A 19,432-nucleotide genomic window follows, 5' to 3' on the forward strand; every position below is an offset into this window, starting at 1 on the left:
CAAAATGTTTTGGTGAGACCAGGTCTCGTGATTCCGCCGCCGTCCGCCAACATGATCGCCCCTCTGAAACTCGGTGCGCTGGGGCTGCTCCTCTGCGTCTGCTCGGGACTCCAGCACAACCTGGTCCTGGAGGACGAGGAGGACCAGCCCGTGGTCCAGGCTTCGAAGTCCGGCTCCCTGTGGCCTCTGCCGCAGAAAGTGCTGATCTCGCAGGTTCCATTCAAGCTGATCGGCTCCAGCTTCCGATTTGTCGACGCCAAAGACTCGTCCGCGGGCGCGAGCTGCAGCCTCCTGCAGGACGCGTACAGGAGGTGAGCGGAGGGATGGATCGGTCTCGTGCAGGCGGGGTTCCTGCGCGATCAGAGGAGAGAACGGCGCCTGTTGATGATCGAGGTCTCTCACCTCTGTGCCTTTTGTCCGCAGGTACTATGAGTACATGTTCGGCAGCCCTAAGAGGCAGGGGCAGGGCAGGAGCAGGAAGACAGGCCGATCCGAGCTGCCTGAGCTGCAGGTGCGGATCACCTCACCTGACTCCGAATGTGACGGCTACCCCGGTATCACATCAGACGAGTCATGTGAGTCTCATTCTCTTCCTCATTGAACTCATGTCCCTTAACAGTGGCGCAAGCAGGTACAAAGTTCGAATACTCATGTGTTTGACTTAAGTTGTTTCCATTTCCTGAGACTCAAAACTTATCTCTAAAGCTGCTTTAGAGATACTGAACACAGGGTAATTCTAGGGTCTGTATTCACGTAGAGCTTTTCCAGTCCTGATGACCACTCAAAGCGCTTGTTTACAGCACAGTATCACCTATTCACACACACTCATACACTGCATATATGTGTTGAGCCTCAGTATCTGATTATGTTGATTATGTTGGATGATGTTACATCATGGTATCGGTGCTACTGTTTGATTCTTCGAACTGCATCTTACAACCAGAGAAAGAGAAGATGCCGTTTGCCCGTAGATTTAGAGATAACCTGAACGGCAGATACGAGGATTAGCACGGTAAATCCAGGACGACCGTTTAAAGCCCCCCCCCCCTTAAGGCCCTGACTTTAGTACCACAGTGACCCCACCTGCCGAGCTTGGACTATAAATATGCGTGCAATGTATAACTGTGTTCTGTCCACAGATGAGCTGTCTGTGGATCAGCCATTTGCCATCCTGAAAGCACCGACGGTCTGGGGAGCCCTGCATGGTAAGATCTCCTCTTTTTGTTATTCAACCATTACACAGTGATTATTTTCCTTCTTTTATAATTGGATACAATATTTATGAACCACCATAAAGTCAATGCAGTAATTTTTGTTCTATTGACTTAATATATCATAAAGCCGGGCTCAGTGTAAATCAGCACTACTAAAGAGTGGTGTTGATCCTATTATATATCTCTCAAAAAGAAAGTTAATTCATTAATGATACGATTCAAATAAATCTCACTTCTCACAACATCAGATTTTTGTTACAGTACTATCATTACCCAAGAATTCAAGATAACTATGCAATTGTATAACAACTCAATAGATCCAGATTTTGATTTGGATCAGCAACAAATTCCACACAAATTGACACCAAGATCCATGAATTATTCTCTGAGAAATCAACGAAAATGTTAAAGAATCTTACAATATTAAAGAAAGGGGGAAGTATATGTTGGGATTGTCCCACTGATCTGGATCTGCTGCAAAAATTGTATGTGTTCTTTCCTGACTCGTACCACATCCTTTCAATTTTGTGATAATTCCATCTAGTAGTTTTTGGGTTACCGTGCTAACTAATAGACGGACAGATAAACCATCCAATGCAGACTACAACATAGCCTCCATGATAATGAGAATATGCTGGGGTGGTTATAAAACTTGGATTCTGTGGCATTATTCGTTTTGTGACAATGTAGTGCAAACCTTGCTCTTTCTAAATTAAAATTACAGTTTGTGTTTCTCATGTGTTTTTAAGGTCTGGAAACATTCAGCCAGTTGTTGTATGAAGATGAATATGGAGCCGTAAGTGACAACATGACTGCAATCTAATTTGACATTCTAACTTGCTCAGGTGTGCTGTATGTACATGAAACTGGTTTTAACTCCATTCACCCTGTGTTTTTCAGAAAAGCATCAATTCCACAGCAATCAGTGACTTCCCCCGATTCGCCCACAGAGGCATCCTGCTGGACAGCTCTCGGCACTTCCTGCCAGTCAAAGTCATCTTGGCTAACCTGGTGCGTCAACGAGAGCCGCATATTTTCATTTCAAATTTGATCTATCGTGTCAATATATCAACACACTGTTTCTGTGTTCATTCATACAGGAAACGATGGCGATGAACAAATTTAACGTTTTCCACTGGCACATTGTGGATGATCCATCCTTCCCTTACCTGAGCCGAACGTTCCCACAGCTGAGCCAGAAGGTCAGTGAGACTAGTTGTTAGAATTTTTTTTTTAAATAGTAGGACACTGTATGAATAAGAAGCTCATTCGCTAAACTGTTCCCAGGGAGCCTACCACCCATACACTCACGTGTATACACCTGCTGATGTGAAGATGGTGATTGAGTTCGCCCGCCTGAGAGGCATCCGCGTCGTCCCGGAGTTTGATACCCCAGGACACACACAGTCGTGGGGCAAAGGTGAGTTTTGCGAGAACTGGCTGAAGGAAATGATTTGAGTCAGCCCCCCCTTCCCCCCCTTTTTTGTATGCATCATTTCATAAAAGTTTGAAGAAAGTGAAGAACTTAATCCAGCCTCCGTCGTTCCCGTTAGGCCAAGCCGATCTGCTCACACCCTGCTACTCTGGCTCCGCACCCTCCGGAGCCTTCGGGCCGGTGAACCCCATCCTGAACACCACGTATGGCTTCATGAAGCAGTTCTTCGCGGAGATAAGCTCCGTGTTCCCCGATGCCTACGTTCACCTCGGGGGGGATGAGGTGGACTTCAGCTGCTGGTGAGACACAATATTGGAAACATCTCCGCATTCGAGACTCGACAGGCCGTGAACGCTGGCTGAGGTTTGTCCTTTGCCTTGCAGGAAGTCCAACCCGGACATTACGAAGTTCATGGCTCAGCAAGGCTTCGGACAAGACTACACCAAACTGGAGTCCTTCTACATCCAAAAGTGTGTTTCTCATTTGTACACGAGTAAACTGCTTGGGCTCCAGGTTTTTATTCCTTATTCCTTTTCTTCTCCTTGTTTTATCTGACAGACTCTTGGATATCGTCGCCTCTACCAAAAAGGGCTACATGATCTGGCAGGAGGTCTTTGATAATGGGGTTAAGGTAAAATAGACATTGTGTGTAATTCTATATCAGAACGAGTGTTTCTGTGTATAAACAAACAAACAGAGCTGTGTCCTAATCCAGGGGCTGCTTCCTGAAGTCCTACAAAGGCTAGTTCTTAGAGGAGTAGAACCGAAGAAAAAGACGTGTGGTCTTCTGTTACTTTGAACGCGTCGCCTGGCTGCCAACGTTAAAGCTAGCTTTATAGCTTCATAACTTCCCTCAATTAATCCTGGAATAGTTTGGCTTGAGAAGGATTCAGCCGTTGAATAATTTGTTGTTCGGGGAAAGGATTTGTCAGTAACTTATATTAAGGAGCCTTTGACACAGGAGACAGCGTAGTCATCTGGATGTCGCGCAATCAGTCTCCAGATGCAGGGTGCATCCCTTGAATTGAGACACAGCTAGGATGTATCAACATTTTGTGGGGGGTTATTTGTGTATTGCATATTTTATCCTGTGTTAGAATAGTTTGACATTTTGGGAAACGTTTTTACTTTCTTGACAGAAGTTGGATACAAAGATCTACCACTCGTGTCTGAACACAAAAGTAAAGCGGAGTCAGCAGCCGCAAAAAAAAATGTGCAAAGGCTATTAGAGGAGCTGAACAGCAATTGTGTCTCTGTCCAAAGATAACAAACGTTTAAAATGAGCTTATTATCCAAACGAAAAAACCTACACAGGTGGGCTCGTGCTGATGCTTCTAACATATGACAAATGCAAAAAGCGAAATAAGTGACTTAAATGAAAAAGCGATGCCACACGTGAAAATAGATTGTCAAGAGATTTCCACAGGGGATTTTATACGTTGTGTCAGCTGCGATTCTAGGATCAGGGACCTTTTTAGGGTGGCACATCCCGGTGTCTCAATATTTCTCTATAGATATTAATTTAATTCGTAATATAAATAGTTCTAATGAATTACTAGTATGAAACATGAGCTTGACACCACAACATATGTTTGTCAGAACAGTGTTACCTTCAGAAGCAGCCCAATTAAATTAGTGGTGATCTATTGTACAATAATGATTGATCAGAATGAACAACAGCAGATTTCTTAAATTTTTTAGAAGACCTTCAGTTAGTTACTAACAACTACTAGTTACTTAGTTATGGGTTATCACTAAGGAGTCCCCTGCCATGAATACGGGCCCAACAGAGGCTGTGTTGGTATCTTAACTTTGTGGTCTGTTTACTGCGTCCCCTTTCTAAACTTGTTCTTCCTGCTCTTGATCTCCCTCTCTGCACTGACAGAGAGGGAGATCAGAGTAAACATTTTTCCTGTTCAACTGGAACCCTATCAACTGGTTTTTCGGGTGTGACATCATTATTAGGGCCGAGCTCCAAGGTATAATGGAACACGGCACCAGATCTGATTCACTAAGAAAGTGCGAACAGCACAAATCACATGGAATCTGATCTATTCAAGTCAGATTTAGTCCACTTTCATATGTGGTTCCAAATCAGATGTCGATGAGATTTCTTTGAAACGCGACCTCAGTCTGAACAGCCATGTGACCCGTATGGTAATTCGGTACGACTTCAGGTCACTCCACATAATAATGTGCAAGCGAAGTCTTGTTGAGGGGCGCTGCCAGGTGTAGTTAAAAGTAGCCTCCGACATCCTGAACGTTTAGATGAAATCAGTTTTTTTATTGAAGCCATTCATGTCACGATCCCACACACACCTCTGTACTGAAGGAGCTGCCAAAAAAACACAATTAAACTCTCAGCTTTCCTTCTCTTCATTCTTCTTCCACATTTTAAACATGATGTGAACAGCTGCATAAAATAGAGAACATCCGAATTGAGCACAAAGGCTTGTAGTGTGATCGAGTGAACATATTTCCCAAAATGTTGACCTATTTGTTTTCACCTTTTAACCAGTACCAACGACTCTTGTAGTATGTAACCTAAGAGCAGTAGTTTGGCCTGTAACAATTCCAGCTAGGGCCAGATACAGTAGTGCATGTGTGGATCGGCAGCGGGTCTAACGAGGAGATGCGCAAGGTGACATCAGCAGGATACCAAACCATCCTCTCCGCCCCGTGGTACTTAGATTACATTAGCTACGCACAGGACTGGCAGAAGTACTACAAGGCTGAGCCACTCAACTTCAACGGTCAGTTTTCTCTTTTCTTCACGTATGTCATGTCAAATCAGCCCTTTTGATTTAGGAACGATCTGGATTTCAACAGGCTTACAATGTTGCACAGGTTGGACAAGGATTACAGAGTCAGAGACGGACCTGCAGTGACCCGGGGCAGTGTGGTCAGTGTGGGTCATGGGCCGAAGTAGTTCACCACAGTGGAGGACCAAGCCGGGTGTATTTCAAACAATAGTCCAATACACTGAAGGCTCAAATGAACCCAGTTAATAATGAGCAAACAATGTGGCATGGCGGGGATGTTCACATTCCCCCCTGTGTGGGTGGGGGACTGGAACCCATGACAATCATAAGGCAAAATAAGTCGGGTTTGGTCCTCCATGTAAATGTCCTCAAGCAGAGCGTGTTCTGCAAAATGAACAAGCAAAAGTCAAAAAGGCTCGGGACATTTTCGTCCTCGTGCCTCCTTCCTTCCCAATTTCTGTTCATCTCCCCAATTCTAATACATGCATGTATGTGTGCTGTGTAGCTGAAACCAGACACACTAATCCACGTTTGGAAAGGGACGCAGAAGCAATACCAGGAAGAGATGGCACATATTACGTCGTCAGGGTACCAGACCCTGCTGTCCACTCCCTGGTACCTGAACCGTATCTCCTACGGACAGGACTGGATGGTCGCCTACAAGGCTGACCCCCAGGATTTCAAGGGTTTGTGTCTGCATGATCTGTTCAGCAAGAGTTTTTTCCGTCCCATCCATGTTGCAACATTGCTTTTATGTAGTATTCACATGAGGGATTTTGGAGTTCGCCTCAGTCATGCGATTGTTTTGTTGCTCGGTTTAATTCTAGACAGATCTGAAATGTCTTAAAGTTGTCAGTCTTGTGCAAATACGTGTAAGCCTGTTGAATGAGCAGAGGGAACGCATGCCAATGAATCGCCACACCACTGTAATTCAGTTCAATTAAGCTTGGTATCTCTTTCTAATGGAGTGGAGCTTTTAGTTTTCTCTGAACGTCGGTCGGGCCGCCTGATCTCATCAAATGTTACATTTTGAAAACAGGAACCGAGGCGCAGAAGAAACTTGTGATTGGTGGAGAAGCTTGTCTGTGGGGAGAATATGTGGACGCCACCAACCTCACACCCAGACTCTGGTATGGATCGTGTGCTCCCTTTCAAATGTGTGAGATTTAGAAACAATACTGCAGCGGCCAGCAACCATTAAGATGTAGTGGAGAAACGGTGCCCTGAGCTGGGAATGAAGCCACAACTCCCCCCTTTGGCTCCAAAACCAGGGGTTGGGACCTCGTCATCGATTACAAGACACTTTTGACCTTTTGGATTTTAAATAAAAGGCCAAAACAGATAGAAATTTTAGATGTGAGACAAATCTATCTCAAGATTAATCTGAGATAGATTATCTTTGTCCCCACGTGACATCATGTGCTCAAATCACTATCCTTGATGATCGATGGGTCACAAGACTCTGTTGCTGAGAGGATTGGAAGGTGTTGTAATCAATGTGTTATAAGAGCTTCTTTGTTTTGGTAGCCGGGTTCACATATCATGTGCTTGTAGACAACCTTTGATTAACTCTTATCAGATACATAATGTACCTCGAACCTTCACATCACGTCAGGCTGATTTTTGTTTTGTCCATCACTCCCAGGCCTCGGGCCAGTGCAGTGGCAGAGCGGCTGTGGAGCGCCAGGAACGTGACGGACATCAACGACGCCTTCAACAGGCTGTCCATGCACCGCTGTCGGATGGTGGAGTAAGCATCTGCAGCCTCTTTTTAAACTAGTCATTTGTTTCTATATCAGTCTCTTTATAAAAACCATACTTTATAAAACGCATCCCTTTTCTTTTTGCGTCAGGCGCGGGATCCCAGCTGAGCCGTTGTTCTCCAGCTACTGTCGCCATGAGTACCGAGGTATCTGACCGGGAGGGGAGAAGCTGACCATTGGGGACGGAAAAGGGAAAAGGAATCAAATCCATATGCAATCAGCTTCATGCCTGAATTTTAAAACTGAGAAATCAAATGCGGAGCAAGCTTTTGTCGAGACACTGATTACATTGAGACACATTGCCTTTCCAATCTGCTCTACAGAACGCTCGATCAAACTTAATCATATCAAATAACCCAAATTAAAAACTGCATTCTTTTTTTTTTTTTAATTAATGTTTGTACAACTGATTGTGAATAAAATGTTAACATTTTAAGTGCTAGTCTGTTGTTTTATTAAAAAACTGTTATTGGGTGCACATTAACTTTACACATATATAGTCACACTGTAATTATATTTTACTCAGTCAGATGTGAAAGTCCTGGAAAAGTCTGTTTGGGCAGCAGCTGTTCCTCTGTCCCGGAAGCCACTTGGTCCCATTCCTGATCCATCCCAGAACATGAATCACAACAGGCCGGACATTCTTTTGAGCAGGATGTTCTGGTCCTGAAGGTTCATGGCCTCGTAAGTGTCCAGCGCCAGAGAGAAAGTGGCGTTGCCGGATGTTATCGTTCGCAGGATGGTGGAGTAGCCCTTCAGCAGGAAACAACAGAATTTAAAATAAATGACACCGAAAACCTTCAGGCGAAATGTTTCGAGTCAGATCTGATCTCACCATCATTTCTGCCAAGGGCACGGTTGCTAGCAGCAGCTTGTGGTCGTGACGACCCTGGATGTCGCTGACGGTCCCTCGTCTCTGGGCCAAGTCCCCCAGCACGGAGCTGAGATGCTCTTCGTCCACCGTCATCTCCAGGGACATGACCGGCTCCAGGACCTGACCTCCTGCCAGCCGCAGGGCCTGCAGCCAAACACACACACACACACACAACTGTAGCTCATCTATTGCCAACCCCTGTTAGTTGGCGTCCGGACGACATGTGAGCCTGTAATGCTTTACCTTCAGCATGCAGCGGGACACACAGGCGGACACCATGGCTGGAGACGTTCCTTGTTCCATGTTGACATTCTGGATCAGCGTAGTTACGCCCTGTAAAGGATAACCTAGCAATGGACCTGGAGGTGTAAGCAGACCGTACAAACAAAGAGTGAGTGCAAAACACAGCAACTAGTGCAGTCAGTCACATCGCCCCCCCTCCCCCCTTCTTTACAGGCATGGAATAATGATTCTCACTCAGCTTCTAACAATGAGCGATCGTGCTCATCATGAACACAACGTTCTTCCCAAGTTTGAACAGTTCTGTTTATTTAATGTGTGTGATGACTGCTCTGTGTGGCTGAGCTGTCCTGTTTACAGTCACTTACAGTCTTGTAAAAAATCATACAGCCCCTTTTTCTGAGTTTAACCATATTGTTTATTTAGCCATATATATTATATGTTATTGAGAGATATATTTAAATGAGTTTTCAGCATTGGTTTCAGGGGCCTTTTTAATAAAAACAATAAATGGGTGGAGTCAGTGTCACCTTGAAGATATGAGCTGTGCACTCCATTCTCCACTGCATCTTTCAGCTCTTTCGATAGTTGCCCCTCGACCTCCTTTGTGAATGCTAGGTCACATGAGGCAGTGGTAGAGGACAAGTCCGCAGGTCCCACCTGCAGCTCCACTGTCACAACATGTCTTCTCTCGCCAACTGTCCGGTCCAGTGTATCTACATTATCAGCACCGAGGAAAATCAATACAGGAACAACACGTGAGAAGGGACACTGTGAGTGAGACTGATCTGTCTGCTCTTTTGTTTGATCCTGCGACAGAATGAATAGAAATATATAGAAATAGCTAATCATGATAATTACTCTCAACTTTGCCATTAACTATTCAGTGCCAAGATTAAATGGTAAGGTCCAGATTGGCTGTAGTTGTCAATGATTTGTGTAGCCTGCAAGAAATGTAATCAGGGGATGTGAGCCTCTCAAATCTTTTCTTGGAAAAGAGTTCTCACACAGCGATCTGTGACTGCTGGTCGACCGCCCATTTGGCTCCAATCTGGGGCTATTTCAGCGAGCTCCAAAATTTGTCAGCGAGTAGAAAATCAGGCTAAACACATGTTGTGTGAACGTTTGAGAAATATTTGCTGTACCTGTAGTCGAGGCCTCGTGGAGCACGGTCTCTCTGTAAGCCACCTGTAGCGGTCCAAGGTGAGTCTCAATGCCATACTCTCTTCTGATTCGATCGTGGATGATCTCGATGTGCAGCTCTCCCATCCCACACAAAACAGTCTGAGGGGGGAGAGTGAAGGACATTAAGTTGAGTCATGGTGGCAGATGCACTTACTAGAGACCGCCCTGGTTAGTCCGGTGATGGTAATACCTGGCCAGAATCAGGGTCCACCCTCACTTTAAGACTGGGGTCTTCTCTCTGGAGGTTGTTCAGTGCGTTCTCAAGATCTTGCAGGATAAATAAAACACAAACGTGTGAGTGGCTACAAGGACGTCTCGGTAAACAGCTGAGCTTGTGCACGTGTAACCAATCTATCACTGACCAGTCTGTTTGGCCATGGTGGGTGGTTCTATGGTGCAGAAGAAGACGGGTTCGGGGACCTCCACTCCTGAAAGCACCACAGACGCATGTTCCCCGTGCTTCGTCCCCGTGCTTTTGTCCTTGTGGGCTCTGCGGGCTGCAGCTGCGGCTGAAGCCTTGGATGAGACGATGGTGTCCCCGGTGACTGTCTTGAGTGAAAGCAGGAAACTTAAATAACCTGAGGAAAATCTTGAATGAGGCAGAGAAGGAACATGGGAAACCACGTTGTACCTGCTTCAGTCCCACAGTCAGTGCAATGTTCCCCGCCGTCATCGAGGGGATCTCTACGTGTTGATCAGCAAACGGCACCAGCAGCCGGCTCATCCTCTCGCTGCAGACAACATGACACAAAACTGTTTATTTTAACATCTCATACCGATTTGTAGGTCACTCAGGGTTGCATTAATGTATCGGAGGTGACGCACATGCTGTTCCTGTTGATGTTGTGGACGGCGGTCTGTGCTTTCAGAGTACCAGAGTAAATCCTGAGGAACACCAGAGGACCCCGCTGCTTGTCATGGAGAACCTTGAAGGCCAGAGCACAGAGGTCCTCTTTGTACCACCGCCTGTGGGATGATGATGCATTTTCAGCGGTTACCATCGAGACAAAAATGGCAGAATGTCTATAGAAAGATATTTTCAAACAAGCAAGTTACATTTACTGGAGTATTATTGCTCTTTTTTTATAATGCACACACCACGACACAAGATGTTGTGCTCGAAGGAATTTTTTTTAACAAATGTATCCCCATTAAAATTATATTTATAAGAAAAAACAACCACAGTTGACAAAATGAGTAAGTGTACAGAACACAAGAGCATCAGATAGATCAGGATTGCCTTGGACCAGCTCTTAGTTATTCTGCTAAAGGCCTTGACTATCAGTGGATACATGAAGCTTGTCTGTCCTCCTCTCCCTCTTCATCACATTAATTTTCTCATCATCACAAATGTTACTGACTTCACTTCCTCCCCTGAGTCCTTGTGCTTTATCAATGCAGATCCAAGATCGCTGCTGCGGCCACATTATGGGTCGTGATAACTAAATTATTTAGATTTAGAATAGGCCAACTCACATATACTACCGATATTGGCAATTACAGCTATCATTACATTTGTCATTGATGTTCCCTTCGTCTGTCAGACATTTTGTTTAGAATAAATACTTTAAACATTGATACACCGCTTCATTTGTTTTAGACACTCGCTTCTCATCAGTGTCGTAAATATTGTTATTTGGTGTATTTGGGGGGTGGGGGATATGTTCTCTCAGTCTAGTGAAGAGTTAAGTGGATGTTGCAAACTGTGATTTGTAAATATGATCTCTACAATTGTTACAGTGCTGGTCTAAGCCTGCTACTCACACCAGGTCGTGGTGCCGCTCACTCGGGTTAGGCAGATAGGCAACGATGGCATCTAAAAGAGGTTGAACCCCTTTGTTCCTCAACGAGCTCCCACAGAGAACCGGGACGCCTTTACGGGCCAGAGTCACCCGCCGCACAGCCTCTTGTAGCTGGAGACACATTAAAAAACGGTTTACTCTGTTTTCACAAGCAACGGGTGCTGCTTTACAGGCTTACAGAAAGGAATTATACATGACTCACTTTGATTGAAGGAACTGCATCAAAGTTATCACTAAAGTCAGTGAGCAACAGATCAGCCAACTCATCATCCAAATCAGCGACCTGGGAAAGAGAACACAAAAGTAATATTTTTAAATTTCCTCTTGAAGAACTTGTATCCTGACTGCTGAATATTATATTGATGATGTGTACCTGTTCAATTAAAGCTGCCCTGGCCTCATTGACCTCCTGCAGGAGTTCTGGCTCATCCGAATGGTCGAGAGGTTTGCTTTCAAACGTTCGTCCATCATCTCCTATCGATCTTGGCTTCCAGATCAGCTTCTGGTTGGTCAACAGGTCAACCACACCCGTGAAGTTCCTGCCGCTGCCAACAGGAATCTACAAGACAAGATACATGAGTCAAATGAAATTCGAAGACATACACTCATTAGTTGTTTTTTACACACACACTGATAGAGTTTGAGTGCTGCTTCAACTCTTTTGAATTTTTTTCCCTTGTTAGTGTTTACATCTGTTTGGAGCTGATTGGTAAAAAAATATTGTCAGAAAAACTAAAATCTCATCACATGATCCCATATGATAAATTGTGTCCTGAAGAAGTCACAAAGAATGACGTAGATCAAACATTTATTTTTACCAGGTTACCCTGCATCATGTGGGACAATAGGCACGACTTAAAGCTTATAAAGATGGAAAAATGATTTAGGATTATATGGTAGAGAAGGACTTCATGAAGTCAGAAGTTTACGTCATACGGTGTAGTACTGCATTTCCTTTCGTAGCCAATAACAGTAAAGACATGTTCTACAGCTAATTAAGATTAACCAATGATCATGGTGGTATAACATAATATACATGTATATACAGACATATGATGCTTTCCATTTTTGTCTTATTTTTCTGTAGGCCTACCTGCAGGAGGACTGGGTTAGCTTTCAGCTTCTGTCTTATGCTCTCGATGGAAAAACTCAGACTGAGAGAGAACAAATAAAAGAAATGTCAGTTCAACTTTGCGAATAAGTGGTATGTGGCTGATCAGATGAGTCACTCACTCGGCTTTGGGTTTATCCATCTTATTCAGGAAACAAACACAGGGGATGTGGTGCTTCTCTGCTTGTCTCCACACAGTCAGAGTCTGAGCCTGTTTGAGTTTTCAAGGAAACAAAAGAATCCGTCTTCAGAGTGCAGACGATTTTAAGACATGGGTTTGTTTGTTTGTTTGTTTTTCATAAAAAGGGAAGATGTTCGACAACAGGCTAACCTCAACACCGGCAGAGGCATCGAACACTGCAACAGCCCCGTCAAGAACACGAAGCGCACGCTCCACCTCAAGAGTGAAGTCAACATGTCCTGCAATCACACAAAATGACTGGTTTGAGTGGATCATTCCCACCGGGTTATTTCTAATCTCACAAGGATGCTTTCATACAATATGTCTACCTGGGGTGTCTATGAGATTTATTCTATGACTTCTCCAATCGAACGTGACTGCTGCCGACTGTATGGTGATGCCACGCTCCCTCTCTTGAGCCATAAAATCTGTGACCGTGTCGCCATCGTCGACGTCTAAATGCAACGGGGACAGAAAGGGACTGAGAGACAGAAGCAAACAGGCCGGGTACTGGCTATGAAGAATTATCAATGTTCACATCTGGTTCTCCTGCACACCTCCCAGTGCCCGTGTGTAGCCAGAATAATAAAGCATCCGCTCTGTGGTTGTTGTCTTTCCCGCATCGATGTGGGCCATGATGCCAATGTTTCGGATCCTGCAAACACAGCACACAGGTTTATATGGAGCACAGTCTAAAGAGCATTTTAAACAACTGGATGCAGTTACTTACTTGGAAACATCCGGGTTGACCACAGCCCGCAGAGATTTTACGTCATCTATGAACACAAAGTACAATCATGATGATCTGACTGAATCAGTGATGCTGTGTACGTGTTTCTACTACTGACTATTGTTTGCCCTTATCTTAGATGTTTCATCTTAAAGATCGGCTGGCGGCTGAGTGTGAAGCGGCTGGGATGAGGATCAGCACCGCTAAATCTGAGGCCATGACTCTTAGCAGGAAACCGATGGATTGCTTACTCCGGGTAGGAAATGAGTCCTTATCCCAAGTGAAGGAGTTCAGGTACCTCAGGGTCTTGTTCGCGAGTGAGGGTACTATGGAGCGTGAGATTGGCCGGAGAATCGGAGCAGCGGGGGCGGTATTGCGTTCGCTTTACCGCACCGTTGTAACGAAAAGAGAGCTGAGCCGCAAGGCAAAGCTCTCGATCTACCGGTCGATCTTCGTTCCTATCCTCACCTATGGTCATGAGGGCTGGGTGATGACCGAAAGGACGAGATCGCGGGTACAAGCGGCCGAGATGAGTTTTCTCAGAAGGGTGGCTGGCGTCTCCCTTAGGAATAGGGTGAGAAGCTCAGCCATCCGTGAGGAACTCGGATTAGAGCCGCTGCTCCTTTACTTAGAAAGGAGTCAGCTGAGGTGGTTCGGGCATCTGGTAAGGATGCCCACTGGGCGCCTTCCTTGGGAGGTGTTTCAGGCACGTCCAGTGGGGAGGAGACCTCGGGGAAGACCCAGGACTAGGTGGAGAGATTATATCTCAACACTGGCCTGGGAACGCCTCGGGATCCCCCCGTCAGAGCTGGTCAATGTGGCCCGGGAAAGGGAAGTCTGGGGCCCCCTGCTTGAGCTGCTCCCCCCGCGACCCGACCCCGGATAAGCGGATGACGATGAGTGAGAGTGAGAGTTTCATCTTAAAGTAAAAACTCACTAATACATGAGCTCTTGTGTTGTTTAAAACCAAAACCTAAAGAGGATCTGTTCAGTTTCAAACTCCACATTTCCATTTGAAAGCATCTCTGGAGCGTTCATGAGCCAATTTCCTCAAATTTAACGGTGAAAAAATCGGACAGAATCCTCATGAACACAAATCTCTCAAAAGATCCACCTCAACTTCTTCCTCAACATTCCACTCTGTCTCCCTCCCAGCACATTTGCAACCTTGGAGCCTCCCTGCACAATGACTTGACTTTCGATCACCATGTTTATCCTTAAACCAGAACCTCCTTTTTTTTTAACGAAGAAACATAGCCTTAGTCTACATCAATCACTCAAATGATCTGCCACTGAGACCCTGATCTATGCCTTCATCACAACTAGAATCGACTGTTGCAATAGCATCTTCCAAAGTCCTCACTAAACTCTGTTGTTCGTCTACTCACCCGCTCCCGTGACCACATCACCCCTTTAGAATCTCCACTGGCTCCCAGTCCCTCAGTGTATCCCATTCACCCCCCCCCCCTCCTTACCCACACAACCAGGCTTCTTCCTGCCTCACAGACATGCTCCACTACCACACCCGCCCACGTAGCCTTCACTCCTGTCACAACAGAGCCCCCCCCCCCCCCCCCCCCCCACACACACACACACATGTCCCCTTTACAATCTCTAGTCAAAACTCACCCCTTCAGAACTGCATTCAATGTGTGACAATTTTATTTTTTTATCTTTGGTGCATTTTTGGATCATTCGTAAATAGTCTTTAAATTTGTATTATACATTACCATGAATTTACCACATATTCTCCTAGTCAGCGATTATCAACTTCCCATAAATGCTCTGAAAACAATGGGAAAATGAACATCTACATTTCCATGTCTACGGGTCAAACAAGACGGCTGATCATGTCATAAGATCAGAAACCGCAGCTACTAAATGGAGCTAGAGGTACTTGGATTATTCTGTCAACAAAATAAAAGATTTACAGGAACAGAAGTTTTAACAAATAACTGAATGCGTTAGTTGGTATCAGATTAAACAATCAATTGATACATTAATTAACATGTCAGTGGATCTGATTTTAAACCAACGTACCTGGGAGGAAGCTGTAGTGTCTCCTCACTTGATAAATCACCCTGCATCGTTTTAAATATCTCCCCTGTGAAAGACAAGGACCCTTTTATCTAGACAACAGGATTTTGATTAAACGTGACACTAACAGCCCATGTTTGAGTCAGATCCTGGTCTCACCAACATCATCCTGCTGAATGTGCGAAACGTCCTATCACACATGTTTAATGTCTGCGTCTCTTCCCAGCTTCTTCCTCGGGATGAAACAAAGCCTCGGGTGAGCCATGGTGGAGGAGCATTAGCTCAAATAACCGATAAATGCTCTGTTGTGGTAACACCGTGGAAATTAAAAAGAAGGAGGCGGGAAGAGTGGGTGGCTGTCCTTCAACACAGAGTCATGTTTAAAGCTGTCAAGAATGTCACGCTCTCATAAGGTCCACCTCCAAAATAAATCCGTAGGCACTGACGTGTGACGTATAGAGTTCCGGGTTTGAAACCAAAAGCGATTCTGTTAATATTTGCGACTTGAAAATTATGTATTGTCTATAAATAAAATAAAACAGTGATCATTGACCCAATAGATATTTTTAATTGATGATATTATAATCCCTTCGTTCAGTGGACTTGTGTCAGGATCAGCCGTCTCTGATAAATGTGCGGACAAATCGCTTCCTCAGTGTGACGTACTTCCTTTAAGTTTTCGGCTCCGGGGAAAACAACACCTGAAGAGCCCGAGCCCCAAGGAAGAAAACACCAAGTAACCTGCGTCTGGGTCGACTGGCACCAGCCGCGACTTTTCATTGTAACATCAACACCTCGACAACACAATGGTAGGAGAGCGGCATCCTAATTCTCCATTTTTTGACTTCTATTGCGAAGTTAGCATGCTGTGTTAGCATTAGCTTCGGTTCACATGTGGCAGGGGGACGCTTCGTGCGGAGGAACGTGTGCCTGTGTATTTCATGTTCATGTGGGAGAGGTCTGTCGTTACGGACAGATACGGTTGTGACAACTCGACGTGTGAGCACCAAAACTCGGGTTTTGTCAGTTTCCATAAATGTACTCGGTCCGAGAACAGTGAGAACAACGGAGTTGTTGTGGGACGTGTTGTTGGCAAACATGCTGCACGTTAATTCACCAGTCAACGAGGAACTGTTACATTTTGACTGCAATTAAACAATGTTTTCTTTATTTTATTTTACTTTGTGCAAACATCACAAACCGGAATTCACTCACTTTGCTCTAAAACAAAAAGACGCCGCAGAGTTTAACATTTAAGAAACTGGGACCAGTTTGTCACAATTAATCCAATACCATACAAGCTGCTGATCATAATGGTTGCTATTAATCCAAATATCAACGCCACTGTCTATACAGTTATAACGAATGAGCCAGTTTTTGTTACACCAGAACATACTTTTCTTATATATATATATATATATATATATATATATATATATCTATATGTCTTATTGTCCTTTTAAACCGCTCTCTGATTTGTGTGAATACACAGACAGGATGGCTACTTCATTTTTTTTGCAGTGACGAGAGTAATTCTGAATTTCAGTGAGAGGGATTGCACCAGTTAAGATCATGAAAACAAACTGTTGGACCCACGATTAATGTGAAAGAACAGTTTAATGATTTCTCCAGGTTAAATATTTCAAATTTACAAACGCAACCTGACTCAAGTTCATGAGTCAGCGCAATTAAACAGCTGGTTGGTTCATATTAGAGCTTTTTATACATCCTCCTTCCTGTTGATGTGTATTTGGAACTGGAAACTAGATTTGTGCATTTATTATAGTTCATCAAAAGATTGAATTAAATTGGATGTTTCTTTATATTGTCTTTTTCAGCCCCAGAACGAGCACATCGAGTTGCACCGCAAGCGGCATGGCCAGCGCTTGGACCACCATGAGAGGAAGAGGAAGAAGGAGAGCCGTGAGGTCCACGAGCGGTCGCACAAAGCCAGGAAGTTGATTGGATTGAAGGCCAAGCTGTACCACAAACAGAGACATTCAGAGAAGATCCAGATGAAGAAGACGTGAGTACAGGGGGAGACGTTGGATTTGTGCTGGTTCTCTTGTTGGTTTAGAAAAAAAAAACTCATTAGAACTCAACTAACAGTTGAACAATAATGACTTGTGTCTTTGACAGCATCAAAATGCACGAACAGAGGAGGACCAAACAGAAGAGTGATGATAAGACACCAGAGGGAGCAGTGCCAGCCTACCTGTTGGACAGAGAGGGACAGTCCCGTGCCAAGGTTCTGTCCAACATGATCAAGCAGAAGAGGAAAGAGAAGGCTGTAAGTGTCCACTGTTGTCAGTCTCCCCACTTGTTTTGGTAGAATTCCACAGTGAAGATTTTTCTGCTTTTATATGAAACATAATAATATGGTTATTAACGCAATGCAAGTGATATCGATCTGTGTAAGGCAAATACAAATGTGTAATGTTTTGTTTAGGGCAAATGGGAGGTGCCCCTACCAAAAGTGCGCGCCCAGGGCGAGACAGAAGTGCTGAAGGTCATCAAAACTGGAAAGAGACAAAAGAAAGCCTGGAAGAGAATGGTCACAAAAGTCTGCTTTGTCGGCGACGGCTTCACTCGCAAACCTCCAAAATACGAGCGTTTCATCAGACCTATGGTGAGATATTTATCACAGCTCGAATTTAATGTGACATTCTACACTATGGCAACATTTTATCTGCATTCAGGTTTAAAGTTAAAGTTCAGTTGCGCATGTCTGTTTTAATTGAGGTGCCTAAATTATCTCTTTCTCCTTTGTCCACTTCAGGGTTTGCGTTTTAAGAAGGCTCACGTCACACATCCCGAGCTGAAGGCAACGTTCTGTCTCCCCATCCTCGGAGTGAAGAAGAACCCCTCCTCACCCCTCTACACCTCCCTGGGAGTTATCACCAAGGGAACAGTCATCGAAGTCAACGTCAGTGAGCTCGGCCTGGTCACACAAGGCGGAAAAGTTATCTGGGGTAAGTGCTCAGGTCGCTGGGAATCCTTAAACCTGTGGGTCAGTGTATTCAGATGCACTGCAGTAGTCTGTTTACTCCCACATGTGGGATAACTCTGAAACACTTGAGTAAACAATAAATCCAGACTACATCAAGTTATTCGTTTTTGTCGGACACTTTGGCTTGGTTCTCATAACGGGTCAGTTAATAAAAACGCCTTGACTACTTCTGTGAACTAAGGCAGTGAGGTGGAGTGGGGGGCTTTGTGGGGGCCACACCATCTGTTGCTAGACTCACTGTTCTTCTAGTTTCGGCAGTTGACTCTGGCTGTATGTTCCGAGCGCAGATTAATTGTGATAAGGGTGTATGCATGATGCACAGGAGTCTAGATGTGTACTATGTGTATTGTACACAACTGTATTTCTGGATGAACCTGGCATGGTTTACGGTCTTGGCTGGATTTCTGCAGGGTGATGTTTAAATGATCATAATTGATCCTTTAAAAGTGTGATACTTAATGTAAATAGTGAGTAATGTGACCATGTTATAACACAATTTCTTCTACTTCTCAGGTAAATATGCCCAGGTGACGAATAACCCAGAGAACGACGGCTGCATTAATGCAGTTCTGCTGGTTTAAGACTCTCTCACTAGACTGTGCCTGGTTACTCACATTTACACAAAGAACACAAAGATGCAACAAGTAAGGAGCTGCAAATGAACGGAACATCAGGAAGATCGTGGATGCAGCTTTTGGAAGCTCAGAGGAAAAGAAAATGAGTTAAATGTTATAACATTTGATAAAAATAAACTTAATGACGACAGATACATTTTTTCTTTTTGTTGCCTTCTTATTTATTATTTGTTATTATTTCATGATATAATATATTTTCTTTAATATAGAAGGCTAAGAAATAAAGATCATTTAAAGCACTTCCCAGTACAGTTGGCGTCCACCCATTCACACACTGCTTCTGTATCTAGTGCTTTGTCTGTCAGTCTTTCATTCAGCTCATGTTACAGGTGGACTGACTTCATTCTAACCTCTGAGCCACAGCCGCTCATGATAAGATATTCTTACTGGAAATGGGCGGATTAACAAAGTGACTCAACTGTAATTAATGTATTCCGAAGAATTATTTCTTGA

General features: G+C 44.4%; 3 protein-coding genes and 1 long non-coding RNA gene across 5 annotated transcripts; 2 read left to right on the top strand and 2 right to left on the bottom strand.

The window, feature by feature from the left end:
• On the top strand, positions 1-7,610 carry hexb (hexosaminidase B (beta polypeptide)). Of its 2 annotated transcripts, none has more exons than XM_062412374.1 (14): positions 1-311; positions 424-575; positions 1,140-1,205; positions 1,964-2,010; positions 2,115-2,225; positions 2,315-2,416; positions 2,502-2,634; positions 2,768-2,948; positions 3,033-3,119; positions 3,208-3,280; positions 5,917-6,097; positions 6,451-6,541; positions 7,057-7,161; positions 7,265-7,610. In XM_062412374.1, the coding sequence occupies exons 1-14, from the start codon at positions 52-54 to the stop codon at positions 7,326-7,328; spliced, it is 1,653 nt and encodes a 550-aa protein (XP_062268358.1). In that variant the 5' UTR covers positions 1-51; the 3' UTR covers positions 7,329-7,610. The 2 variants fall into 2 exon arrangements, with proteins under 2 accessions (XP_062268358.1, XP_062268359.1); XM_062412375.1 differs by lacking the exon at positions 5,917-6,097 and adding an exon at positions 5,228-5,402 and having other exon boundaries at positions 4-311.
• gfm2 (GTP dependent ribosome recycling factor mitochondrial 2) lies at positions 7,605-15,745 on the bottom strand. Its single transcript, XM_062412373.1, has 20 exons — positions 15,494-15,745; positions 15,338-15,401; positions 13,298-13,343; positions 13,125-13,222; positions 12,897-13,022; positions 12,718-12,806; positions 12,509-12,597; positions 12,369-12,429; positions 11,649-11,834; positions 11,478-11,558; positions 11,238-11,386; positions 10,299-10,439; positions 10,105-10,204; positions 9,836-10,022; positions 9,664-9,740; positions 9,434-9,572; positions 8,819-9,004; positions 8,292-8,407; positions 8,010-8,192; positions 7,605-7,927 (listed from the first exon to the last, which is right to left on the bottom strand). Exons 1-20 carry the CDS (start codon positions 15,533-15,535, stop codon positions 7,799-7,801), a joined length of 2,289 nt encoding a protein of 762 aa, XP_062268357.1. The 5' UTR covers positions 15,536-15,745; the 3' UTR covers positions 7,605-7,798.
• Positions 15,746-16,001: 256 nt separating this feature from the next.
• Positions 16,002-19,113, top strand: nsa2 (NSA2 ribosome biogenesis homolog (S. cerevisiae)). Its single transcript, XM_062412660.1, has 6 exons — positions 16,002-16,143; positions 17,173-17,360; positions 17,474-17,624; positions 17,784-17,963; positions 18,114-18,306; positions 18,858-19,113. Exons 1-6 carry the CDS (start codon positions 16,141-16,143, stop codon positions 18,923-18,925), a joined length of 783 nt encoding a protein of 260 aa, XP_062268644.1. The 5' UTR covers positions 16,002-16,140; the 3' UTR covers positions 18,926-19,113.
• On the bottom strand, positions 16,933-17,946 carry LOC133974866 (uncharacterized). The gene is made up of 3 exons (XR_009924706.1): positions 17,806-17,946; positions 17,550-17,690; positions 16,933-17,398 (listed from the first exon to the last, which is right to left on the bottom strand). It is a non-coding gene; the product is annotated as an uncharacterized LOC133974866 (long non-coding RNA).
• Positions 19,114-19,432: the final 319 nt, after the last annotated feature.

Source organism: Platichthys flesus, chromosome 19 (assembly GCF_949316205.1).
Source record: "Platichthys flesus chromosome 19, fPlaFle2.1, whole genome shotgun sequence".
Lineage (NCBI taxonomy): Eukaryota > Metazoa > Chordata > Actinopteri > Pleuronectiformes > Pleuronectidae > Platichthys > Platichthys flesus.

Bases quoted from the DNA above. Each gene is read 5' to 3' on its own strand.
- hexb (XM_062412374.1), top strand. From the start codon at position 52: ATGATCGCCCCTCTGAAACTCGGTGCGCTGGGGCTGCTCCTCTGCGTC. The intron at 2,226-2,314 runs GTGCGTCAACGA...TCATTCATACAG, and splicing joins AAGTCATCTTGGCTAACCTG to GAAACGATGGCGATGAACAA. The intron at 7,162-7,264 runs GTAAGCATCTGC...TTTTTGCGTCAG, and splicing joins CACCGCTGTCGGATGGTGGA to GCGCGGGATCCCAGCTGAGC.
- nsa2 (XM_062412660.1), top strand. The intron at 17,964-18,113 runs GTGAGATATTTA...TGTCCACTTCAG, and splicing joins AGCGTTTCATCAGACCTATG to GGTTTGCGTTTTAAGAAGGC. The intron at 18,307-18,857 runs GTAAGTGCTCAG...TCTACTTCTCAG, and splicing joins AGGCGGAAAAGTTATCTGGG to GTAAATATGCCCAGGTGACG.
- gfm2 (XM_062412373.1), bottom strand. From the start codon at position 15,535: ATGTGTGATAGGACGTTTCGCACATTCAGCAGGATGATGTTG. The intron at 12,598-12,717 runs GTTAGCCTGTTG...AAACTCAAACAG, and splicing joins ATGCCTCTGCCGGTGTTGAG to GCTCAGACTCTGACTGTGTG. The intron at 10,205-10,298 runs GTGCGTCACCTC...TGTTGTCTGCAG, and splicing joins AACATCAACAGGAACAGCAT to CGAGAGGATGAGCCGGCTGC.